This window comes from Neovison vison, chromosome 14 (genome assembly GCF_020171115.1).
Source record: "Neovison vison isolate M4711 chromosome 14, ASM_NN_V1, whole genome shotgun sequence".
Lineage (NCBI taxonomy): Eukaryota > Metazoa > Chordata > Mammalia > Carnivora > Mustelidae > Neogale > Neogale vison.
This window is the reverse complement of record NC_058104.1, coordinates 33810263-33837493: the sequence shown is the minus strand read 5'-3', so window position 1 is coordinate 33837493 and position 27231 is coordinate 33810263. Positions and strand designations below refer to the sequence as shown.

At 46.7% G+C, this 27231-nt stretch overlaps 1 protein-coding gene across 3 annotated transcripts in view; it reads left to right on the top strand.

Moving 5' to 3' along the window:
- PRKCB (protein kinase C beta) overlaps positions 1–27231 on the top strand; it is a 326959-nt gene that overhangs the window by 131987 nt on the left and 167741 nt on the right. For all 3 annotated transcript variants that reach the window (XM_044233161.1, XM_044233159.1, XM_044233160.1), the window contains one exon: positions 6304–6386. In XM_044233161.1, the coding sequence (XP_044089096.1) occupies positions 6304–6386 (83 nt within the window). The remainder of the gene's footprint in view (positions 1–6303; positions 6387–27231) is intronic.

Sequence of the window (27231 nt, the reverse complement as noted above, 5' to 3'; positions counted from 1 at the left end):
AGGAAAAATATTGTAAATGGAACTAATGTGATTCTCCACCTGGAAAACTCAAGGAAAGCAATCAGAAGCCCACAAAAACCTATTAAGAACTAAAAAAAATGTGTACAAAATAAATATATTGCTTCTCTATTTGTCAGCCACCACCAGTTGGAAAACAAAAAGGGAAAAAAAATGTCCAAATCACAATCACCTAAAAAAAGGTTCCTTCCTCTAATACGAAGTGAGAAATGTATAGAGAAAATCAAAGACTTCGCTGGGACACATGAAGCCAGATTTTATTTATTTATTTATTTATTTATTTATTTATTTATTTGTCAGAGGGAGAGAGGGAGAGAGAGCGAGCACAGGCAGGCAGAGAGGCAGGCAGAGGCAGAGGGAGAAGCAGGCTCCCTGCCGAGCAAGGAGCCCGATGTGGGACTCGATCCCAGGACGCTGGGATCATGACCTGAGCCGAAGGCAGCTGCTTAACCCACTGAGCCACCCAGGCGTCCCATGAAGTCAGATTTTGAACAAGGGGATACCCTATTCCTCATAGAAAGACTCGTTGTGAATGTGTCAGCTGTCTGGAATTTAATTTCTAAGTTTGAGACAATTTCAGTCAAAGTTCCGGTGAGTGTTTCTTTGTCAGTGAGGGTTGGGACGGGGGCTTGACTAAATGTAATTCCAATAAGAATTCCATTGGTATTTTTAAAAGCCTTGTACACCGATTCTAGAGTTCACTTGGAAGAATAAACACACAGTGATTGCCAAGAAAATGTTGAAAGTAAGGATAATGAGGGAGGACTTGCCCTGCCAAGATATAACATATTCTAAAGCGACTATAATTAAAACCCATATTGCCGTACTCCAAGACAGAGCAGTGGAACAGAACAGAAGGCCCAAAGACAGACCCCAGCGTATATAATTATTTAGGGTATAATAAAGTTGGCATTTGAGATCAGTGGGGAAGGGACATTTCAATAAAATGTATTGGGACAATTGATTACCTATTCGGGAAAAAAAAAGTGGCAAAGTAGATTCCCAGTGCACATCAGGTGGCATGAAATTACAGATGGATTAAAGAATTTAAAGTGCAAGTCATGCCGTAGAAAAGTAGAAAAAGGGCGCCTGGGTGGCTCAGTGGGTTAAGCCGCTGCCTTCGGCTCAGGTCATGATCTCAGGATCCTGGGATCGGGTCCCGCATCGGGCTCTCTGCTCTGCAGGGAGCCTGCTTCCTCCTCTCTCTCTCTCTGCCTACTTGTAATCTCTCTCTGTCAAATAAATAAATAAAATCTTTAAAAAAAAAAAAAAAGAAAAGTAGAAAAAGAAAAGAATAATATTTATATAAAATTGGGGCATGTGGGAAGACCTTTTGAAGTGTAGTTGGATTGAGTTTTCTTTGTCCAGTTTTTTCTTTTAGTAGTGTGCATTATATTTCTATCCTGTTTCTTTTCTTTTTTGAGAGAGAGGGAGTATAAATGGGAGAGGAGGGGCAGAGAGGGAAGGGGAGAGAATCTTGAGCAGAGTCCCCACGAAGTGGGAACCTCACGTAAGGCTCGATCCCATGACCCTGAGTTCATGACCTAAGCTGAAAATAAGAGTCTGACGCTTAACCGACTGAGCCACCTAGGTGCCCTTTTTAAAAAAAAAAAAAGATTTATTTATTTATTTATTTGACAGAGAGAGAGAGAGAGAGAGAGAGAGAGAGATATCACAAGTAGGCAGAGAGGCAGGCAGAGAGAGGGGAAGGGACGCAGGCTCCCTGCTGAGCAGAGAGCCCGATGCGGGACCCTGAGATCATGACCTGAGCCGAAGGCAGAGGCTTAACCCACTGAGCCACCCAGGCGCCCCCTAGGTGCCCTTTTTGTTCTTAATGGTTAACATGCATATTCAAACTTACAATGCCTTACATGGTTTCTCAATATCTAGAACCTCTTGAGGAATGAGACAAGACTCTTCGCGCATCTCCATGTTATGGACCTTCTCCCACCCCCATTTCTTATGACTTAGTTTCTTCCCCCTCTCCTCTCCCTCTCTCTGTGTGTGTGTGTGTGTGTGTGTGTATGCACATGCATGTGTGTGTGTACCTGTGTGTATTAAAGTTTTTAATTTTTAAAGTAATCTCTATACCCAGCATGGGACTCGAACTCACAACCCAGAGGATCAGAGTCTGCGCGCCCACCAACTGAGTCAGCCTGGCACCCCTCCCTCTTTGTTTTTTTGTCCTTTCTTTCACCACTTTTGTTTCTACCTCTTTTCATTTGTTTTGGTTATTGTTTTGCGAGGTGTATATACTCTAGCACTTCTTTTGTGGGAAGTAAGTTTTTTAAGTCCTTGTATTCTGGAAATGTCTTTACTCTGGACCTTCTCTGGAATACCAGTTTGGCTTCGTATGAGGTTCAGAATGACTTTTCCTAAACCTTTGAAGATACTGCTTTATCATATTCTAGAATTCGGAACTGCAGAGGAGAAATCTGATGCCAAATTATTTTTGTTCTTATATATACAATGGAAAACTATGCAGCCATCAAAAGAAATGAAATATTGCCATTTGCAACGACATGGATGGAAATAGAGGGTATTATGGTGAGTGGAATAAGTCAATCAGAGAAAGACAATTATCATATGATCTCCCTGATATGAGGAATTTTTTTTTAATTTTTTTTATTTATTTATTTGACAGACAGAGATTACAAGTAGACAGAGAGGCAGGCAGTCAGAGAGAGGAGGAAGCAGGCTCCCCGCTGAGCAGAGAGCCCGATGCGAGGCTCGATCCCAGGACCCTGGGATCATGACCTGAGCAGAAGGCAGAGGCTTTAACCCACTGAGCCACCCAGGCGCCCCTCCCTGATATGAGGAATTTAAGAGGGATATGAGGAATTTGTTGGGGATAGGGAAGGAAAGAATGAAACAAGATGGGATTGGGAGGGAGACACACCATAAGAGACTCTTCATCTCACAAAACAAACTGAGGGTTGCTGGGGGGAGGGAGGTAGGGAAAGGGTGGTTGGGTTACGGACACTGGGGAGGGTATGGGCAATGGTGAGCGCTGTGAAGTGTGTAAGCCTGACAATTCACCAACCTGTACCCCTGGGGCAAATAATACATTATATGTTAATAAAAATAATTTTAAAAAACTATTTTTGTTCTGTTGCTGGTAATCTTCCCTCTGTCCTCTTCCTGCCCCTGCTGGACATGTTGGAATGACCTCAGATACCCTCACCCTCACTCTTTTCTTCCTTCATTCCTATGGGTGCTTGATAATTTCTTTCAGTTTAATGACTCAAACTCTTCTTCAGCTTCAGGGAATTTCCTTTTTCTGTTTCCTTTGATTACACCTTCACTCTTCTCTCTTGAATCTTTTTAGATGGGTATTACATTTTTGGCTCTCTTGTACAGGTTTTGCAGCATTTCTTTGATTCCTTCCCACCCGTTTTGGGGAATTCTGGGACAGTCCCTCAATTTAGACTTCCAGTTTGCCAAGTTCTTCTTTAGCCATGCCCATTCGGTTACCCGCCCAACCCCCGAGTTTCCAAACTGGGCAGTAATATTTTTCATCCCCTGACCCGTGTTTACCTTTGACTCTTGATTTTGTTTCAAAATGGGAGTAGGGTTGTTTTAGCTGACTATGTAACTCGTCTATACTCCTGGTAAACGTTTTGAACGATGTAGAAAAATGTAAGGTTGAAAGTGAAAATGATGAGTGTTCTGTGAAAGGGAGCTCTATGCAAAATGACCTCCAAAGAACAAGGCCAAGTCCAGTTTGACGAGAAATGATTTAGTAAGGTGACTTAAGGACAGAAGCAGGTCTTTGTGTGGCTGTAAAACAAGTAGATCTCTACCTCGCCCCCACCCCTCCATAGGACTTGTTGTTATGGCCCCAGAGGCTGGGGAGTCTGTGTTGGTATTACATCTGGGAGAGATGCTCAAGGATAGTTGTGTGTCATAGCCATATCTCCAGAGCACATCAAGGACATTATGTTCCAGTGATGTACTTGAGGTTGTGTTTAGACAAGAAAGAAAGAACGAAGCTAGAGATGGTGTTCAAGAAGACTTCAGGTCACAGAGTTGTCATTGTGGCGGATTTGTCCAGATGTCATCAGTCTGGTTCACATGATCGGCAATCCTACTGCCAAGAGATAATCAACACTGGCTTCTGTTGACCACTGTTCATAAATTTCTCTCAAGATTCATAGACCAATAGGAACAGAGGGACACACACACACACACACACACACACGGACACGCGTTCACGATTTGACAAATATATCTTTTTTAAAAAAGGTTTTATTTATTTATTTGATAGCTAGAGATCACAAGTAGACAGAGAGGCCGGCAGAGAGAGAGAGAGAGAGGGGAGGAAGCAGGCTCCCTGCCGAGCAGAAAGCCTGATGTGGGGCTCAATCCCAGGACCCTGGGATCATGACCTGAGCCGAAGGCAGAGGCTTTAACCCACTGAACCACCCAGGTGCCCCAACACAAATATCTTTTTACAAAGCATATATGACTTATAAAATGCAGTAGCTATTAAAACAGAAAGGGGAGTAAGCGAAGGCAAAAGAAATTGGCCCCTTTGGACCTCTTCTTGGTTTCCAAACATGGGAACTTAAAAATTTTTGTATTGTGGAAAATACCAAACATTTATTAAGGTAGATAGCTTAGTGTAATAATCCTCATGTGTCCATCACTCGGGTTCAAGTAATGATCAATCATGACTAGTTTTTATTCCAGCTATAATCCTCCCTTTCTCCTTCCTGTCATACTGAATTTTTTTTTAAGTGGGCTCCATGCCCAGTGTGGAGCCTAATGCAGGGCTTACCCTCACGCCCCTGAGATCAAGACCTGAGCTGAGATCAAGAGTCAGATGCTCAACCAACCAACCAACCAAGCCACTTACATACCTCCCCAAATTATTTTTTTTAAGATTTTACTTATTTATTTAAGAGAGAGAGTGTGTGTGAGCACACGTGTGAGCAGGGAGGGGGGCAACAGAGGAGGGAGCATTGCTGTGTATTAAAAAAATTTCTTTTTTTCTGATTGCTTCCCTGTGATGTCATTTAACACATGCCTCTGTCACTTGCATTTTCTGTCATTTGGCTATTGGATCAAAAGGCTTGCACTGATTCGGGTTTGATTACTTCAGCGAGAGGTACCTCGTAGATGGCGGAGTACTTCCTGGTACTTTGATCGGTAGGCAGGTCGAGTCCTCTTGTGATGTTAGCAGCCACTGATTGTTCCCCAGGTCCCTTGTCTCTCGAGGCGTGGTCTTGAGCTTTCCAGGCCTGTTTTCATTTGCTGAGAATGTTCTTTGGAAAGATCCTGAGTTGATTGTGTGGTTCTACAGCATGGGATCCTCCAGGATCCCACCATTTAGATTTAGTGAAAGTAGATTTAATATAGTCTCTGACTGGGGCGCCTGGGTGGCTCAGTAGGTTAAGCCTCTGCCTTCAGCTCAGGTCATGATCTCAAGGTCCTGGGATCAAGCCCCGCATCGGGCTCTCTGCTCAACGGGCAGCCTGCTTCCCCTTCTCTCTCTGCTTGCTGCTCTGCCTACTTGTGATCTCTGTCAAATAAATAAATAAATAAAGTCTTTAAAAAAAAAAAAAATATATATATATATATATATATATATATATATATAGTCTCTGACCTCCCCTCCCCCCAAGCGGTAGAATCCCACCCCACCTCCCCAGGTGGGGGAGCCGTATCCTAGCTGCCTCTAACTCACTGGCGTTCAGATATATGTATGGGTGTATTTGGTTGCAAACTACTTGAGTAACAACGACACACTGCAGATTTTTCCTCCACTCTTACAGTCATTTGGCATTGCTCCTGGGTGAGAGAGGGGCACAGGTCTGCCATGCCTGCTCGCTCTGATTTTCTGCCTGCCCTTCGTATCATGCATGTCTCTCTGAGCATGATTCTAGTGTATATTTAAATATATGCACTCCTTGTGCATTCTGGACCTAAACCCAAGCCCACTACTATTTGATGCCGATCTAAGAGACCACATCCTGTTTCAAAACCAGCACAAGACCTGACAGCTGAAGGGATCTTTGGGGGAGGGGGTGTCATTTTGAGCGTTTGTGATCTTCTGAACCCGGGTTACCTTTAGAAGTTGAACGGATTTGTAGGATGCCACAGCAGTGTGGTTGCCATAAAGGGCAAGGTGGGGAAGCTGAAGCCAGTGTTCATTCTGCTGTAAGACCTTTCTTGTTGTGAAGTCCGGGTTTAATGATCTCTTTCCCCCCATTCCCTCTCTTCCCCCCTTGCCTTCGTCCCTCCCTCCCTCCCCACGTCCTACCCTTCTTTTCTCTTTTGCAGTCTGCTGTTTTGTCGTGCACAAGCGGTGCCATGAGTTCGTCACCTTCTCCTGCCCAGGTGCCGACAAAGGCCCCGCCTCTGATGTAAGTAACGGGCACTGATCCCCTCTCTCCAGCCACCGTCAGTGCATCCTTTTGGGTAAAGATGGCCGTGCTTGGACCCCCACCCCCAAAATGGGGGGGCTGTTCTTATTCCAAAACATGGGGTGGTTCCTACAGCCTCTGAGACTTTTTTTCATTTTAACAGGAAGGACAAAAAAAAAAACCCAACATTTTGGGAGCGGGGTAGGACAGTACGGGAAACCAGCTGCTGCCCCTACCGTGATTTTGCTAAATGTCTTCATCTGTATGGCAGGGGCATGGAGAGTGGTAGTAAGATGCTAAATGGGTCCTGTTGTTCTTACAAGGTAGTTAGGGTGGTACCTTCAGATGCACTTTACAGCTCGTTGTTAGCAAATTCTTGATACCAGGGCCCAAGAATTAGGAGGAAAATGGGTTTATCCTGCTGCCATGTATCCCAAAGCCTGGCTACTGTTGGTGGGGCAGGGGATCCTTCTGGGTAAAACAGGAAAATAAATTTTATTTTAATCAGTATGAACTTACTTTAATATGGATTGGAAAATGTATCTAGTAGATTTTCTAGTAGGTTTTGAATTTATGGTAGAGAAGGAAAATTTCCTACCCAAGTAAAAGTCAGGTTAAACAAAAGATAAATTGGTTTAAGGAAACTCTTTTTTAAAAGATTTTATTGATTTATTTGACAGAGAGAGATCACAAATAGGCAGAGAGGCAGGCAGAGGGAGAGGGGGAAGCAGGCTCCCTGCCAAGCAGAGAGCCTGATTTGGGACTCGATCCCAGGACCCTGGGTTCATGATCTGAGCCGAAGGCAGAGGCTTTAACCCACTGAACCACCCAGGTGCCCCGGTTTAAGGAAACTCTTAAGTGAATGACCCCATGGGCTCTATAAGGATATGGCAAAAGCCTTGGTTTAAGTCTGTCCAAAGCTTGTGGTACATTGTTGATTACCTCCTTAACAGCCATTCCTAGCCCTTGCTCTCTTTTTTCTGGCAGAGGCCACCTCTCATGCTAAAAGCTGGAAATGCCTGATACTTGCATCCCAGGCTCCCCTGTAGTTAGTGAATGATCATGTGACCCAGTCCTACTTAGGGGGACCTTGGGGGAAGTCTGCGCAGAGCTTTCAAGAAAGACTTTCCTTTCTGACGAGGGCGGACATCCCTTCCCTTTTCCTGTTGGGTATTTTTTTTTTTTTTCTCTGTTGGGTATTTTTGTGTGAGGATGCAATGGATGGGGTTGTGGCAGCACTTTTGCGTTAATGAGGGAGATGTACTTGCCTCCTGAGCATGGCAGAGTGGAAGAGTCGAAAGAACCCGAGTCATTGATGGCATTGGTGAGCTGCTGAGCCCACTGTGAGTTCTCTTATACCCAGACTGCATTTGTGAGATAAGAAGCTCCTCTTGGTAAAGTCTCATTTTTGGGGGGTACTCTTGTCCACGTTGCTGAAACTGCCCTGGTAGACCTTTCCACCATGCACGCTCCTCCCTTGTCTCAGTGATGAGCTGCGTTGAGCAGACTCCATGTGCAGCTCTCACTCCTGGTTCTCTGATTTTGTTCCTGCTTTGGCTCACCTTTCTGGAATTTTCCACATTGGCATGGTCTTCATTACTGGTCCTGTTCTTACCCACTTAGACATGACAGCGGACAGCTTGCCAGAAGTGAGTGGTGACTGCCTTCTGTCATTGCATTTGTGGACTATTGTTGTCCTTCTGTAAGTGGTCATCTGCCCTTTCACTGCAAATCAGGGATTTGATGTCATCATAGCAACACGGACACTCTGGAGCTTGGACGACAGTCCCTTTGCTTGGAAACTGGTACTTGGGTTTAAGGATCTCATGGAGCATGAATGATGAAAGCCCTTCCAGACTTGTTTGCAGAGATGAAGATGGGACTGTTCACTGTGTTCTCTGAGACCACGCTTCGTGGCCCTTTAGTGTAATTCTGTCTCTCATCCCGAGGAAAATAGGCAGGGAGGTTTGGGGGGACAGCCTGGCTCCATTATAGAGCTCTGAAGGTTCCTGCAGCCTGAGACTTGAGTCTCATACGGCAGCCAAGAGGACGGTGTTTCCTGTATCTGGTCTATGTTCATTGGCTTTTTGTGTTACCTGAGATAGAAACTCCACTCAACCTGGTTTATGTGGAAAGGGAAGCTTTTGGTCCCGGAAGCTGAAAAGCCCAAGGGTAGACTAGCTTCAGACACAGTGAATCGAGGTGCTGAACTTACTTCCTCCCTTCCTTGGCTAGGCTTCCTGTCTTGGTTTCAGTTTTAGGAAGGCTTGCTTTGCTCGTAAGGGAGGGTAATGGCGGAGATACCTATGGTCTTCTGTCTCATCCATGACAAGAGCTAACATATCATCATACTGCGCTTTACCTGGAGCCGGAAGGATGGTTACTCTGCTTGGCCAGGTCTGGTCAGGTGCCTACGCCCTGGCGAGGAAACCCCGTGTGACCACCCCATGATTTTAAGAGTCAGGGAGGCATGGTCCCTCCGAGAACTAGGGAAGCAGAGTGTAGTGGCTAAAATCATGGACTGTGGATGGCGCCAGCTTGCCTAGGTTCTAATATGTGTGACCTTGGGCAAAAGCAAAGTACTTAACTCTCTGTGCCTGAGATCCTTCTGCTGAAAAATGGATAAAATCATAGTTCCCATCTTCTAACCTTGTTAGGAGTGCCCAGTGTCTCCATATCTATAAAAGTATCTGGTTCATGGCAAGAGCCAAGCATTTGAGGATGATGATGGCGGTGATAATGATGAACAGGGAATATATGTTGGGCAGGTGGCAAGGACAGATGGCTACCACGTAAGTCTGAAGAATTAGCAGGCCTTCTGCCTGCCACTTGGCAGGCCTTCTGAGGAGTGCGTAGGTTCCATAAGCGGTAGGAGACCCCTGCCTGTATGAATGGAGCAGCCCTGCCATTCATTGCATCAGGGCTGGGGAGGGAGGGCAGTACTCCCTGCAGCCAGCATGCATAGGATTTGGCAGCCGACTTGGAATGATTCTAACTCTGGACACAGTTCCAAGAAGGTCAGCTGGCACCAACGATGATGAATTTGTCCAGACTCCTCAACTGGCTTGACTCAGTTCATTGACCTTTTCCTGTCCATGGCTGGTGACGTGATTAAAGATCTGGCCACACCTGCTCACCAACCTGGCCAGGCTCTTGCTTGGCTGCCGGTGAGACTCCTGCCGTCATGGAGGGATGCCCTCCTCCTGGGTGACCTTGGAGGAACCGGTGTGCAAACGAACTCATGGAGCAGGCAGGCACAGTCTCTATCTATGCAAAGAGAACATGCTAGGCTCCATCTTCTACCCCTCTGCTATTCAAAGTCCCGTCTGAGCTAGGGAATATTCTGGACGTTAGTAGAACTTTGTGTAGTTGGTGTTTTTCTACAGAGAGGTCCACATTAGGCGTATCAGGCTACCTGAGGAAAGTTCATGAACAAGGCTCTGTCCCAGTGACTTCAACTACTGATCCAACCAATCCATGCAAATGGGAATAGACAATACATTGGCCAAATGGAGGACCTTATGATATGGTAGAGTTCTTGGGTGTTAACTTCTGGTCATCTGCAGGCATGGTCTTGGTCTCCCCTGACTGGAAACTCAATGCTGCTGTCTCTTGGACCTTGTAGAGAGATCAAGTCTCTGTACCTCCATAGACATGCCATTCTAGTTACCCAGCATTTAGAGTACTACCCACAAACACAGCCTCCCAAGAGATCTTCTCAGAACGCGAAAAGGGGACTTGTGTCTTGGGGCCAGAACTAGAGTGAGTCAAGCGAGATACTAGCCCTGGGCACAAAGTTTAAGGGGTTTTTGGCTATGTCTGGAGGATGATCTATGATGGCCCCACTCACATGACTGGCAGTGAGCAGCTTGTCAGCCTGGGCCTTTGGTTCTCCTCCACATAACCTGTCATCCTCCCCCTGGCTCACTCTGGCTTGTTCATGTGGTGGTTTCAGGGCTCCAAACACATACCGTGTTTCATAATGTCCTGCTGGACAAAGTAGTCCAATGGCTAAGCTCAGATTCAAGGGGGAAAGAAATAAGACTCCACTCTTCATGGGGTGTTAGGGGAAGAGTCTCCGGTCAGTCTCCTGAGATCCTGTTGACCTGAGTGGTAGAACAGAATTCCTGGGGACCATCCCGCTGGACTTCATAAAAAACCCACAGATGTCAGTTCGGGGTTTCGGGGAGTCCTAGCCAACCTGGCAGGAGGACACTTCTCATTTTTCCCCTCCCCCGTGTTCCTGTATGACTTCACCATCTCCAGCTACAAATGGGAAGCTAGGCAATTTATTGATCATGTCCAAAGACATTGGTGGTTGGGACTGTGGGCCCTATAGTCAGACATAGGTGAAGTCAGATCCTGACTCTGGAAGTTACTCATGAGGGGGACCTCAGGTGGATCATTTTCCTTCTCTGTGTCTCAGTTTCCTTCTCTGTAAACTAGGATATTAGTACCAGCTGCATAGGTTTGTTGTAATATATTTTTAAAAAATACTCTTAAAATGAAAAGAGTTAACAACAAACCCAACAGCATCAACAGCAAGCAGATTAAAAAGACATTGCGTGAAAGTGCTTAGCCCAGGGCCCGCCACACAGGAAGTCCTTGGTACGAGTAGTTGAGGGCCTTTTGATTACTCTCTCGATCCCCGAATCTTGAATGTGCTGATAATTGTCTACAGTCCTCTGCCCGGAGCATGCCCTCCTGAGGTAATTGCTGTCTCCATTTCCGTGACTTGACACACAACCTCCAAGTCTGAGAGAAGGGCCTGGACTTTGGAGCCAGAAAACCTTGGTGTCAAATTCCATTGCTCTCATTTACTTACTGCTCCAGGGATCTGGGGAAAATAATTCAAGTCCTGTGATCCGTAGTTCATCTCTTTAAAATGGGGGAAATAATACCTACATCATAGTTCTTCTTCTTCTTCTTCTTCTTTTTTTTTTCTTTTCTTTCTTCAGTGTATATTCAATGAGAGACTGCTTGAGTCACATCCAGAATAGTGTCTGGGTCCCCCCAAAAAAAGGCACTCAGCAAATGATTTCTGAATTATTATTAGTACCTGGATGAGTCTTTCCTACTGAAGAAGAGATGCAGGATATACCTTGTGACCTGCCAAGGAATAATAGCCAATGATAATAGTTAATCTTTTTGAGCAAGGGCTCTGTGCCAGCAGTACAGAAATTACAAAAGGACTCTTTAGCTGCTTTGTCTAAAGACACTTTCTTCAACGTTTTATGGTTTTAGCAATGATTTCTTGTTTATAGTCAAGATGCAGAATAAAGCCCATTTTATACCCTGTGTCCTCCCGATTACGTCACTGGGTCAGGGCAGTTAAAGATGATGCACACTGATGCGGAGGGTATCCTTTTGTGTTTTTATTTGATTTTTAATTTTTTTTAATTTATTTTTTAATCCTGCACCCAGTGTGGGGCTTGAACTCATGACCCTGAGATCAAGAGTCACATACTCTTCCAACTGAGCCAGCCAGGCGCTCCCCTCTGTTTGTGTTTTTAAATCCAGTCTTACTTTATGAAGAAATATATTAACAATGATAAATCATGAGCTAAATGTTTAAGATTTAATAAAAGGAAAATAGAGGATTTAAAAAGAATGTACATATTAAAAAGAGTACATATATATTTTATATATATATATAATGTATGAATATGTATAAAAATGTGTTTGAAAATCTGGTTGAAATGGATGATTTTCTAGGAAATTCTGACTTGCCAATTTTGTCTCAGGAAGAAATTGGAAACCAGAATAGGCGAGTAACCAAAAAAGAAACGAGAACATTGCCCAAGAAACTTTTCTTCTCCCAAAATTATAGGCTTCGTGGGTAAATGGTCTTAAACTTGAGAGGAATGAAGGATTTCTGTGCATTTTAAACTATATCAGATTACAGAGAAAAAAAGTAAAGCTTCACAATTTTTTTAAATTGAAAGTGAGAGAAATCCAACTCAAATTAGCACTAGGAAGACAGATTTGCTCATGGGAGGGACGTTGGGAATAGAATAAGCTTCAGGGACAAGGGCCTCAGATACCGGAACAGAGGCTGTGAAGCCTGCAAGGTGCATTCAAATTATCAGCTAGCTTTGCTGGGTAACAAAACATCCCAAAATGTAGTAGCTTGAGGCAATGGTCATTACATTTTTTTCTCATGATTCTCTGGGCTACTTGGGTGATTCTTCTGATGTGAGTCTATCGGACTGATCTTTGTTTGGCTCTGTCAGGGGTCTTGGTCAGCCAGCGACCTCGCTGGTTCTGGATCGCCTAGGATAGACTCACTAACATGACCAATGGTTGGCAGCCTGTTGGCTTGGGCACTTTGTTTTTCTTCCATGAGGTCCTTTTCCTCCACCAGGCTGGCCTTGGGACATCCACACACTGGCCTGCAGTTCCAAGTACAGCAGGAGAGGGAAATCCCCAAAGCACAGGGGTTCTTCCAGCCTTCAGTGTGTCACGCTGGTTCTGGGTAATACCAGATTCAGGGGTGGAGAAATAGGCCTCACCTCTTGAGAGGAGGAGCGACAAAGTCCTATTACAAAGACTCATTCAGGGATGGAGGCGGCCATGGCCGTTTTGCACTCTGCCGCCCTGGCTCTCATCAGCTGTGCGAGCGGTCATATTTGCTGTTCTGAATCAGCTGTGTTTTCTCCCTGAGAGGCTGACCTATATGGACTGTGCCATTTGGGGTTCCATGAGCCCCCTGATTTCTGGTTGGGCCTAGCCTAGTAGCGAGGGTCTAGTAGGAGACTGGAAGGTGAGGAGAGAGTGGTCTAGGTATTTATCATGGGTCGTCTTGGCTCTACCCTTTGACCAAAGATTGTTGCTCCTCTGAAGACAGTGTTTTCTGCACGGTTCTCTCCTTGGGTTCCAGGAACTACTTTTCTTCTTCTTCTTTTTTTTTTTTTAAAGATTTTATTTATTTATTTGACAGAGATAGATCACAAGTAGGCAGAGAGGCAGGCAGAGAGAGAGGGAAGTGGGCTCCCTGCTGAGCAGAGAGCCCAATGTGAGACTTGATCCCAGGACCCTGAGATCATGACCCAAGCCGAAGGCAGCAGCTTAACCCACTGAGCCACCCAGGTGCCCCCAGGAACTACTCTTTGCCCTTGTCCCTTTGCTCTTACCTCCAGTTACTGCCCTATCCCCTCTGGCTTCCCAGCACCATGCCTGTATCTTAACAAGTGGTCCTTTGATGAAACCTCCCTAAACTCTCTTAAGTTGAGTGTGCCATCTCCTTCCTGCTGGGGACCCTGCCTGGTTTGTCCTTGCCTCCTTTGCTCCTACTGTAGATAGGACACATCTATAAATACGTCTGTCAACTTGGTGATCGTTGACCCCAAAGGATAATGGAAATCCCAGTGGAGGAAGTGGGCTTTCTTTCTGCATTCATAATCAGGGAAGGGTTCTGATTGGTTGGTCCTTTGTTGTTGGGAGAATGAACTCTTACAGTTTATCAGACCTGCTTCCTGTGACAGCTCTGTGGCTCAGAGAACAGTGTCTGTTAAAGGAAAGAGCGGGGTGGTAAGCTTTGATGGGCTGACAAAATCAGTAGCTACCACATCTTGTTATTATAAGCTTAGCTTGATCACAATTACCAGCATAACCTAATAAAGTTGGCATAAAAAGTAAACTATGGCAACCGTACTTCAATTAAAAAAAGTATACTATAGTAAGCAATGAGTCTAGATTAACAAATGCTAAATAAGGTATTTAATACTATTTAATTCTTGGTATAGACATATTGGCTCAAATAGACTTTTTTAAAGTGAAAGAAACAATCTAGGACTTAAAATAACAAAAGCTTTGGTCAGTTTAACAAAATATCAGGACCAAGATGAAAGTAAGGCAGCAAGGAATTATAAACGCTGGGAAGTATAAATTAAGATGGTAGAAGTGACAGCGGATAATATCAGTTACCTAACAAATGTGAAGGGATTGAAATTCTCTACTAAAAGTTGAAGACCATCAGATTGGATAAACAACGTACAATTCTAGGCAATGTGTAGGAGAAACTTAAAACACAGGTTAAAAATAAAATGGGCAAAGATATACTGCAAAAACACACATAAATGTAAAACATGGTCTTAGTAATACTATCCGAAGAGATAGGATTCAAGCAGAAAGCATACGCAGGAGGTAGAGGAGGAAAAACGCACTCTAATGTATTCCTGGTGAGTGTGTAAATCAGTATAATCCTTCTTGAGGAAAAATTGTCAATATGTATCAAAAGCCTAAATGACATCCTGGACCTAATAATTACTAAACCTAATCGTTTTTGACCCAAGAATTACAATTCTAGCAATTTTTTTGCTGAGAAATTATTTAAGGCTATGCAAATTTAGTTAGCTAAAGTGATATTCATTGCATCAGTATTCATACCAACAAAAATTTCGAAACTACCTAAATGACTGCCAGTTAGGGTTTATGTAAGTAAAACACATCCATATTTGGGTGCTGCACGGTGATTAAAATGTCACAATATCTGGGCAGCCTGCTAAAACCTTTACCGGTGTTCGCATTTTTCCAAAACTCACGAAACTGTATGCTTCAAATCTGTACCTTATTATAGGCAAAGGACACGTCAATAAAAAGCCACAGCAATTAACATGTTATTGACACGGAAATGTAAGTCATGAGATATTGGTGGAAAAAGAAGACAACACAGCATTGCCTATGGCGCGCTGTATCAGAAAACATACAAACACACACATGTGTCAAAACAAAAGGCTACGTTTTCTCCACATACTTCGGTGGCCACTTGTCAGTTCTGCTCACTGTCTCATTCCAGACTGTTGCCTGCAGAGCTCTGGAGATGATTTTGCGGTATTCTTTAACTGGTTTCTCCAGTCTTGCCTGTTTCGGGTGCCACTTCACCTCTGGCGTGGACTCCGGCTTCCCACTTAATTCAGTTCAAATCACATGTGCGTGATGGCTTGAGTAGAACTGTCAGCAAGTTTCCATTGCTTCTGGAGGTGGTCCCACCTAAGGTCTCCCACTGGCTGGGAGCCAGCTTATCCGCAAATGAGAATCTTCAGATGCCCCTGGTAAGATGCTGGCCCTTGAGAAGCCTGGGCCGATTCACCTCTGGCCCCAGAGAAGGTGGGAAGTGCCAACTCTGCCCATTTCCCACTTCTGCACTGGGGGCAATAAGACAGCCCCGTTTTAGAGAGAAGGCCTGCCTCCTCCTATGGCTTTGGCTGGTCTCCTTGGCTCAGATAAAGCAACACAAGCATGTACTGCACTCTTCTTAGAGCCTGGGTTGTTCCGTCTCCCGTAATACCAAGGGGGGTCACGCTATAGTTCAGCTCTGATGCTCTGAGCCTGACTAGCTCCTTCCAGGAGGCGAGCAACAGTTTGGGTTCAGCCTCTCTCTTGGCATCATGGTTAAGATCTCACCATCACCTGGCCCAAAGGAGACCCATCTGTATCTCTCAAGGATGAATAACGTCAGGTGTAATTCAGTCTAACAGGACAGGTAGGCAGGCAGTATGTCTGTCTGATCTATCACCTGTCTCAGTGGGAAACCACATCCTTCTGCGGAAGATACATTCATTCTATTAACATTACGGAACATTGCAGTCCCTGACGTCTGCATTCACAACAGAAGTGCTCGGTCATCAGAGTGTGTGTTACCTAATGCCAAAAGAACGCCTTACAGGGGGGCTTGGAGGTACTCTGAGGGTTGCCCTGTCTAGCTCCAAAGAGCTGTTGTATAGTTTTTTTGGTTTTTTTTGTTTGTTTAAATATAGCTTCAAAGGGCAGAATCAGAACAGGGGACCATCTGTTCGGGCTAAAGAAGAGCAGCCCAAACCGATGGGTCGCTGTCCAAGGATATTAACTCCCCATCTCAGTGGAGCAAAGATCAGTGGCCATGGATGCCATATGGGTGATATCTGGGCGAGATGTGGGTTTCTGCCACATTGGTGGCTCTTTCACTGGTGGTGTTTGGTTGTGTGCAAAGGAGGCCTGCTTTGGTTAACTCAAGTTAGAAAGGAATTTTTTGGAAAAGCTATGATGTACTTTAGAGAATTGGGAGAAAACCAGAATGATCAGGCCAGCTGTATCCGATTCTGGTTCTTGTGTTTCTTTGGTTTTAAATTCACATTCTGGAAGAAAAAAGATTGTTTGGTCAAGTTCACATCACTGAAGTAGCCCTTGCTTGGGCCTTTACACTGTTCCCTCCAAGCGTCAACATGGTAAACACAGTTGGAGGGGATGGCTTTCAAAGGGAAAATGAGGCATTGCTACTAAAAATAAAATTTAAAAAAAAAAAAAAAGAGGAAGCAGAGAAGTTTGGCACATCAAAACAACACACCGCCACTGCGATTTCTAAATGGTACTTTGCAGAACAGAGTTTGTACATGGTGCTTTGCAGAATACAGGTCGCTTGAGGGCTTGGTTGAAGTCTGGTTTTAGCAGGATTACAGGGTATTTGGGGAGCCTGCCAAAATGGAGACAAGAGCCAGGAAGTAGGCATTTTAAAGTCCTTCAGGTAATTCTGATGGGGAGCTGAATTCGGAAACCCGTGAAAGGCAGAATTGTGGTGCGTCCACAAAACCCAAGTGGTTGTGTCTGAAGACCACGGGTGCCACTGACTTACTGGCTGGATCATCTCGGGCCAGTGACCTGACTTCTGCCTCAGTGTCCTCATCTGTAAAAAGAGGATCCAGGGAAGGTCAAATGAGTGAACCCACGGTAAGGGCTTCGTGCCATGCCTGACCCAGAAAACACGCTAATATGCTCAGCACCGACAGGCCTCTCCGGTCTTAGAGGGCGAGTTTCCGAAGTCCTGGCTTATTGTGGGTGTGGTATGCCTCCGTCGTGCTTGCCACGAAAGGAAAATACATAGACCGCTCCCATGGGCTGCTTGGAGGGAGAGTCTTACACAAGGATGGCGTGTGATGAAGGGTGCTTCTGATTCAACCACCGTGAGCAAGTGCCCCGCGCTCCCTCTGCTCCCCTTGGCCGAGGGCCTGCCGAGGCTCGCGCCGTGCAGAAGCCACCATGGGGAGGTCAGAAAGAATCGCTTCTCCATACCCCTTTGTGTCTCGCTGTCACAAAGGCACAGCACTTCCCGCTGTGGAGGAAGAAGCAAATCCGTGATGTGCGGCGTCCCGAGAACAGAAACCAACTGTTTCTCCTGTGCAGAAGGGGCGGGGCTGCCGTGATTTGAATGAGTTGCAGATGTCCCGTCTCATGAATTATTTTGGCTTCTTGTGGTGGGGGGCGGACCAACCTCCGAGCCTGATAAAGGCAATGTCCCAGAGATTTAGCCTGTGGAGCCTGCGGGCTTGGCGGAAGCAGAGAAATCAAAAGGCAGATGACCCTGGAGAGAGGCAGCCTGCAGGGATGTGAAAGGCTCAGGTCCCGGAGTCCAGAGACCTCATTTCTCGTCTGCCTACGGTCTCTAACTTTTTGCATTCCCAGTGGCTCCCCCTACCTCCAGTGGCCTGGAATTCTAGGATGTCTAAACGCAGTATTTTAATTTTAATTTTTTTTAAGTTTTCTTTTTTATTTTTTTGTCATCTCTACACCCAACATGAGGCTTGAACTTACGATCGCAAGATCGAGAGTCACACGCTCTTCTGAGGGAGCCAGCCAGGCGCCTCTCAGTACGGTATATTTAAGATACAGTAACATCCAAGAGCCGGCATTCATAGATCTAATTCTATTTTAAGCTCTTTTCGTAGAATCACTCTTTATTCTTCCTCATGCTCCCGATAATCCCATTGTTATCACCCCCATTTTACAGATGAGGAAACTGGGGCACTCAGAGACTAAGTGACTTGCCCCAGGTCACATGGCTGTGTATAGTAGAGCCAGGATTCGAACCCAGGCAGTCTGGCCCCCAGGGCCATGTTCTTACTCAGTACCTCAGACAGCCTCATAACCTCATCTGTGTCCACCTGGACCAATCTCCCGAAAGCAGACAACCCTCTTCTCTGAGAACTGCCTTTCCAGATATGCACCCCCTGAAACTCTGGGACCCAACAGCCTTGGCCCTGTTTGTTCCATATGCATGTGGACGTCTGTCTCAAGCTGGACCGATCAGATTCTGTCTGAGAATTTAGAATTCGGAATTAAAGGTGCTGGTTCTAGTCTGCAGGGGTCACAAAGTTTTTGAAAACCGTTTATGGTGCATGGAAAATGTCCATCTTGATGAATTCCCACACAGCAAACATTTCTCTGGAACCAGAAGCCCTTCTGGGTTTCCTTCTACTTCCCCCAACCCAACACCTTCCATCAGACCAGCGACCCAGGCCAGCAGGAGTTTGCTGGCTTTTTTTTTTTTTCTTTCTTCCATTGAACTATCTATTGTCATTTTATTTTATTTCGTTTCATTATATTTTCAGAAAGAACACTTAACATAAGATCTACCCTTGTAACATACTTTTAAAAAGATTTTATTTATTTATTTGTTTATTTGGAGGGTGAGAGCATGAGCCGGGGAGGGAGGGGCAGAAGGAGAGGGAGAGAGAATCCCAAGCAGACCCTGCACAGAGCGCAGAGCCTGACGTGGGGCTCGATCTCATGACCCTGAGATCACAGCCTGAGCTGAAATGAAGAGTTGGACGCTCAGCCGACTGTGTCCCTAAGATACCCGCCGCTTAACACACTTCTAAGAGCACAAAACAGTACTGCTGACTAAGAGCACAAAACAGTAGTGCTGACCACAGGCACGATATTGTGCAGACCTCTAGCGCTTATTTGTATTGTTTAACTAAAACCTGATGCCCATTGATTGGTGAATCCCCCTCCCGCCTCTCTCCGCAGTGTCTGGCAACCATCATTCCCATCTTTGATTCTATGAGTGTGACCATTTTAGACATCTCATCTGAGTGGAATTAGGCAGTATTTGTCTTTCCATGTCTGGCTTAGTTCATCACGTCCTCACAGGTCAGCCACGCCCCCTATATTAGTATTTCCTTTTTTTTTTTTGAAAGCCCGAATAAGATTCCATTGCCTGTATATGCCACACTGTCTTTATCCATCCGTCTGTTGATGGACACTCAGGCTGCGTCCACGTCTCGGCCATTGGAAATAGCGCTGCCGTGAACATGCGGTGCAGATAGCCCTTCGAGATCCTGATTTCATTTCTTTTGGATAAGCATCCAGAAGTGGGACTGCTGGATCAGATGGGAAGCGTTTTTATTTTTTAAATTTTGCGAGGACCCTTCCAATGAGCGAAGGGCCCGAATAGACTTTTCTCCAGAGAAGACCTACAAATGGTCCACAGGTACATGGAAAAACAAAACCCACTCAATGTCACTCATGGTCGGGAAGTGCGAATCAAACCCACAAGGAGATGCCACCTCACACCGGGTCAGGGTCACTGTTAGCAAAACAAGCCCAAAAGGCAACACGTGTCAGCGAAGATGTGGAGAAATCAGAGCCCTCGCGCACCGTTGCTGGGATGTAAAATGGTGCTATGTCTTTGGAAAACTGTGTGCCTTCTTTTGAAGTCTGCACAAATAGAATTATCCAGTAGACCCTCTCTTTCCTTTCTCCTATGCTTTCCTCAGTCTTCTGTTTGTGGCCCGCCTGACTTTGGAAGGACGCATTCCCTTTCATGTATTAAGATTTCCAACTTCCAAGCCAGCGGGGGATGGTGGGGGGCTGGGCAGATCAGTAAATGAGTCAGAGTGTCCGTCCGGGGGGGTGTGTGCACCCCTTCTGGGAGGAGAAGCCTCTACCCCACTCCAGTTTGGTTTTTGCTTTTGTTTTTGTTTTAATTCCTGCTTTTTTAAAAGACCAAAGTCCAGATTTTTTCATTTTTTCAAGAGAAGTCTGAATCTTCTAAATTTAGATGTTGACAGATAACCTGTGAATGACAACTGTGGTGTATTTCAAGCACATTTTTGGGGACTGGAGTGCTGTGCGTCACAGGTTAAAACCTCTACGTTTGTAGGTGTGAACTGTCTGGAAGGTCTCTCCTACCCTCCTCCCCCGCCCCCTTCTTCTTTTTCTTCTTCTTCTTCTTCTTTTTTTTTTTTAAAGATTTTGTATTTATTTACTTGAGAGAGAAAGAGAGAGACACACAGAGAGAGAGACAGAGGCCACAGAGGGAGAGGGAGAAGCAGACTCCCCACCGAGCAGGGAGCCGGATGTGGGGCTCGATTCCAGGACCCTGGGATCATGACCAGAGCTGAAGGCAGACACTTAACAGATTGAGCCCCCCAGCTGCCCCCCACTCCCGTCCTTCTAAAGGGAGAAGAGAAAATGTAGATTTAGTCAAATGAGCCTTCTCTTGGGAGGACAGAGGGAGCAGCAGTCCACTTCGGGAGAGCCTTAAAAGTATGCAGAGTTCCCTTGACCCTGGCGGTTGGATGGAGCTTGAAACCTACTGGAACCCTGGCTTGCTCTAGCTCTGGACCCTGCCGTGTAGGGAAGCAGGTGCTGCCCCTGCCGTCTGCTGTTCTAGCACTCTCCAAGTCCCGTGTGATGGGCTGTGGCCCTGGCAGCCCCTGGCCTCTCCCAAAGGCTTTAAGAGGGGGTCATTCATCACTCTGATGATTATCACGTGCCTCTGGCTTTCAGGGGCTGCGTAGACATTCAAGGGCTCCCCTTGGCTTCTTGGGTTTGGTCAGCAACCCTCATTATCAGGCCTTGCTCTTCTAATTCTTCTGAATTGGGAGAACCAGGCCTGTTCAAGTCTCACCGTTTCCAGATACTGAAAAACATGTGAAGAGTTTTCGGCATTTACATGGCACCTTCCTCTGGCTTCTGGGCTGAAATGGGTTCTCCTATTTTTAAACATTTTTTTGGGGGGGGTGCATTTTTAGCGGTGCTTTGGGAATGAGGGCAGAGGGAAATGTTTGGGCTCAGGTTCGTGGTCTTGCATGTTGAGAGTGTGATTCTGGGGCGCTTGGGGGGCTCTGTCAGTTAAGCATCTGACTCTTGCTTTGGCTCAGGTCGAGATCCCAGGGTCCTGGGGTCGAGCCCCTCCTCAGGCTCTGTGCTCAGCAGTGAGTCAGCTTGAGATTCTCTCTCCCTCTCCCTTTGCCCCTCCTGCTCATGCTCTCTCTCTCTCAAATAAATAAATCTTAAAAAGAAAAGAAAGGAGTGTGCTTGGAGCCGGCCTGCCTGGGTTCGAAGCTCAGCTTCGCTACTTATTAGCTGTGTGACTTTAGATAAGGGGCTTACCCTGGCTGTGCCCTCATTTCTACATTTTCAAGATGAGGATGGTCATGTGCCTACTTCCTGTTGTATTAAACAAGTTGTGAGTATTCAATAAGGTAATGTATGCAAAAAGCTTAACACAACGCCTGGCATATTATGTAAGTGCTTGACTCAGAATCTTGGACCCAGTTTTGCCTTCAGTCCTGCCTTTGCGGTCCAGGCTCTGCTCCTTAAATCTGTCGCTCAGCCCTCCCTCATGCAACGTTCTGTCGTTTCTCTCTTCTCCACCCTTCAGCTGTGATTTTCCAGAATCCTGCTGAGCAATGGTCCGCTCTCGGGGCCTCTGCTTCTGTGTTCCTAGACTGCTCCTACCCGCCTGTTCTCTCCATTGTCATCTCCTCACGCACCTCCTGGCTAGTATTTATAGCTAACATTTATATAATGCCTATCCCATGCCAGGCACTGTTCTAAGTGATTTATGTGCACGAACTCACTGAAACCTTACCCAGGAGAAAGATCCTCTTTCTGGGCCCATCCTACAGGGAAGTTAAGCGGACTCTCCGGGTCACGTGACTAACAAGAAGCCGAGTCTGAGACGGGACCTCAGCCCAGGCTCCTTCACCCCCGCCCCCAGACCAGTAGCCTCTGGCTCTGCGTCCCCGCTTCTTCTCTGTCCCACCAGCCTGCCCCCTCCACACGGCAGGGGAGTCGTCTTTCCAAAAACCAGATGTGGTCATGTCATTGTCCTTGCCAGAAACATGTCAGTGGCTTCCAGCTGGTCTTGGGGCAAAGCCGATAGTGTGGAGGCTGCTAAGCCGGGTGGTCACACGTCTCCAGCAGGGCAAGGCCTATCCACAGACCTGCTTGTTCGGTTGCATTGGAATCCCATAGGGTTTGTGCCTCTGTTTTTTCTCAGAGTCTCCTTTGGAAGAGAAATTGTAGGGTCACCCTACCAGGAGGCCCTCGATGCTGTGGTCCCCTCGTCCCTCCAGCCCCTCACTGACCGTACCCCCTGCCTTGCCCCTGAACTTCCTCTTCGAAACCTTGGGTCCTCCCTGCTCCCCCACACTCGGTGGTTGCATTTGCTGCGCTCTGTGCTGGGCTCCTGTCTCTCTTCTTCCCCCGAGTTCAGTGAGGCTCCATTCTGTGTATCTCATTCATCTGTGGAGCTGTAGACCCCGGTACCGGTGCCTGGGCTCATCCCAGACTCTCTGATTGATTCAGAGCCTCCCAGTAGACTTTACTGTGCATCCAGGGTTAAGAACTTTGCTCAACTTGAAAGTCACTTTCCAGACCACAGCTCAAGCATCACCTCCTCAGGGAAGCCCTCCCTGACCTCCCTGACCAGGTCAAGTTCCTCCTAGTTTTTTTTTTTTTTTTTTCCTTTTGAAGATTTTATTTATTTATTTGACAGTCAGAGATCACAAGTAGGCAGAGAGGCAGGCAGAGAGAGAGGAGGAAGCAGGCTCCCCACTGAGCAGAGAGCCCAATGTGGGGCTCGATCCCAGGATCCTGGGATTATGACCTGAGCCGAAGTCAGAGGCTTTAACCCACTGAGCCACCCAGGCACCCCCCCAACCCCAAGTTTTAACTCTAAGAGCACCACATTTCTCTCCTTGCTGTCCCAATCACAGGGTGACTTTACATTTACTTATATGGTGGTGACAAAGAGCCCAGATTCAGCATCCAAATCACTAGCTGTGTGACCTTGGGCCAGTGACTTTATGTCTCTGTGCCTCAGTTTCCTCTTCAGTGAAATAGGGATAATTATAGGCCTTTTTTACTTGATCAGTAAGGGACAGGTGTGTTAATTATATGTAACGTTCTTAGGACAGTGCCTGACACATGTTAGCTGTCACTCTCATACTAATACCTTTGAGCCTTGAACAACATGGGACGGGACCGGGTGAACACTTAATGCATGATTGTTTGCAGATAGTACCATAAATGTAGTTTCTCTTCCTTGTGATTTGTTTTTATAATATCTTCTTTTCTCTAGCTTACTTTATTATAAGAATATAATGTATGATACATATAACATACAGAATACAGGTTAATCAACTCTGGATGTTACGCATAAGGCTTTGGTCAGCAGGCTATTTGTAGCCTTAACCGACTGTTGGGAGAGTCAAATTTCCCATGTGTATTTTCAACTGCTTGGGTGGTTGATGCCCCAACCCCCCGCAGCTGTAATTATTATTCCTCCACTGGAATCTATGAATCCCTGTTTGGGGGGGGGGCGGTCAGAATCTGCTGTTTGATCACTGCATGTGATCATGTGTGGGCACGTGACGGGCACATCGTGGCTTCCATAACTGTGGCGTACAGTGGCGTCCCGGTGATGTTCTTGGTCAAGAACAGCGAACCAGCATGTCTAGAACTCAGCTTCGTAAGTTTGGCTTCCGGTCTCTGTGGACCTAATGGTTTAGGATCCTCATTTCTGGTGATAAGGTTCATTAGGGTAAGAATCTCTAGGATCTGGTGGGGCCCAGAGTGCCGGGTGCTGATGGTGGCCCGGCAGGCATTGGCTTCGACAGCCTCCCTCACGTCCTTCTGCATGGAGGTTCTTTCTGCTCCTCTGAAATGCAGGCTTGGGGTACACTGAGGGCTCGCGGGGCAGAGGGAGCTGTCAGGAAGCTGGGCACCGTGCTCCACATCCAGAAATCACACTGACAGCGTCTTTGCAAGTTGAGTGACCCCTGTGTCCTGGTCTTGCTTTTGGGCGACCCTCACTCAGCAGGGAGAGTGGGTGCTTCTCCCTCTGTGGACTGAGGACACCAGGGAGAGAGGAAGGACGGCGAGGGGCAAGGCGGTGTGTGCTTGTGCTGTGGCTGAGGGAGGATTTACGTCCCGCCGGGCCGCGACCTGTGGCCGTGTGGTTGGGTCCTGAGAGACGGCTGTCGGCTCAGAGAAACGAAATCACATGGCGACCTCCCCAGGAAGAGGTGGGCAGACTCTGAAGGGCCTGGACCATGAGGTTGTCAGAACTGAAGGCCCCCTGGGGAATGCCCTATTACCCCCACTGTTTTCTGAAGGGGGAACTGAGACCAGAACCTGGGGTGACTTGCCCAAGGTCACAGATGGAGTTTTCGTTTTAAGTGAACGTTTATGGTTTCATGACACTGTGCTACAGCACAGCACATAATCATGACTTCATTAATCCTCACAGATCTAGAAGGCCGGGAACATTCCTTATTCTATTCAACAGACACATAGTCTTCACTGAGCAGTCTCTTACACATGGTAACTCCTTAACTTTTTGTGAGCATGCAGAGCTATTGTCATCATTCCCACGTCCGCGGCGAGGACACTGCAGCACAGAGAGGTTAGGTAACCTGCCCAAAGCCACACAGCGGGGAAGTTGTTGTGTTGGGATTCGATGCCAGGCAGGCAGCCTTGCCGTGCAGGGCATACGAGTCCGATGTAGTGTCTGTCTCCACATGAAGCTCTTGACTCCGTTCTACCGGAAGTCTACTGGGAAGAGCAAAGCTCCTATAGTGTAAGAAACTTGCTCAAGGCTGACAAGTAACAGAGCTGGGATTGAATTCAGATTCTCTAGCTTTGGAGTCTGACTCATGAGCTCTCTACTAAATTCCCTCTCCCCAGAGCTGGGGGGCTGCTGGCTGAGGCATCTGAGCTGGGGACAGGGAATGGAGGCTGAGGCAGAGCTTGAAGTCAGGCAGGTGACTGTTGGGTGATGTCACCAGGTGTCTACCTGGATTGAAGCGGGACCCCATGCTGTGGGTTGGCGCCCCCTGGGGCTGGGACAGAGTCCCAGTCAGGGGCGTTCTCTCCAGGTTTCAGATCCTAGCTCACACTTCACTTCTCAGGGAAGTCGCCCAGACCTGTCTGCCCGGCTGTGAGCCCCTCACTGAAACTCTGGAAGCAATGAGAGCTTCTCTGCTGTCGTCTGAAATGTACATTTTTTGGTCATTCTTTCTCGTTTCCTCGGAGTGAGGCTGGGAGCCCACGGCTGCAGCCCCTATGTCCGATTCTGCTTCTCAAGCACCTGATACACTCAACCAATATCTGGTGAATAAACAGATAAATAAATGAATGGGTTCTTGCTTGAGTAGAAGAAATCAGTGTAGGAAACCCAGATCAAAGTTCAAGAGGTGGGAATGTCTATGGGGTTTATTGGGACAAGCTACAACTCAGTTGACATAGGGATGCCTTGGCCAGCAATAATGAATCATTAATAATAACAGCTGGTATTATTTACTGAGTACCTGCTGTGTGTCACGCAACTCTTTTAAAGGCTTTAGGGAACTTACACCCCATGACCATCCCTGGAAAATAAATATCACCGTTATCCCGAGATAACACGAAGTATGGCGCCTTTAAGCAACATGGCCAAGGACACAGACAGGGGGAGCTGGCTTTTGAATCCAGGTAACCCTACCAGGAGCCTCACCCTTTAAATACCTACGAAATCTCCTCTTCATGGAGGATGGACTCCCACACCCGCTGGAAGGGTTGGGGCTTCTCATGCTCTGCTGACTCAGGTACCAAGAGGGGACCCAGCCTGCCCATTGCGCGGTTGAGGTATTGAAGCCACTTAGGGTTGGAGTTGGCTTGTAAGTGCACATAGCCTTCCAGAAGAAGGAAGGTGACTCCTGTTTGCCGTGAGAATGAGGCCACCCTCTTCTACCCGAGGGTGGCTCTCTGTTTGTCTCTGAACCTCAGTGCTTATGTGCACCTGCTGTTTCATATGGTCTCCCGCTCTTGTCCCAGTCAGTGTGGGGATCCAGCAGGAGTGACTCTTGGGCCAGCGAGTAGTGAGCGGGGACTGTGGGGACTTGCAGACTCTATGTCCCACTCGAAGGACATGGCTGGGACTCACCTCCAGCCCATGGCTGCCCCCAGGACAGCTGGGCCAGTTTCGCTAGTTCTGAGCTGCTCACTGAGGTTCTGTGGAAATTTAAGTGATGCAACACCCCGCAGAAAATCGTGGCTTCCTTCTGCCGTGAGTCTCACCCGGAGGCCCTGTGAGAGGTTCACGTGCCTGCTGCGGAGAATGGCCTCATCAGGTTAGGAACCGCTGACGTAGCTAATGAATTGAGATTTGTTGAAATAACATGTAAACTGTGGGAAAGAAGACCAGCTTAACATTAGTGGTAATGAAGAAAAGTTTAGAAAAAGCAAGTTTTCTGGAAGGACATAAAGGACTCAAATACTTGTAAATTCATCCCGGTCCCCTCCACTCATCCTGCTAACCCTGAGTTGACATCACCTACCTCACCCACCCACTCCCTTTGCTCAGCTCCAGCTCCCAACGCTGCACTGTTTCTCGTTCAATTTCTGATTAGCCTGGTTTTTCCTTCATAAACTGCATGCCACTGACCAGACCTTGGTTCACTCAGCATTGGCTGGAAGTCTGAGGTCAGACGCTCTCCTGTCCACTGGGCTGATGCTGTACGTAGGCGATTTTCTGGAAGGACAATAAGTAGGGTTGGCCAAGATCGGCCTTTCCAGGACAAGCTGGAAATCAATGTGGGTGAGAATCACCACCAACATTTTCTTTTTTTTTTTTTTAAAGATTTTATTTATTTATTTGACAGAGAGAGATCACAAATAGGCAGAGAGGCAGGCAGAGAGAGAGAGAGGAGGAAGCAGAGAGAGGAGGAAGCAGGCTCCCTGCTGAGCAGAGAGCCCGATGCGGGACTCGATCCCAGGACCCTGAGATCATGACCTGAGCCGAAGGCAGCGGCTTAAC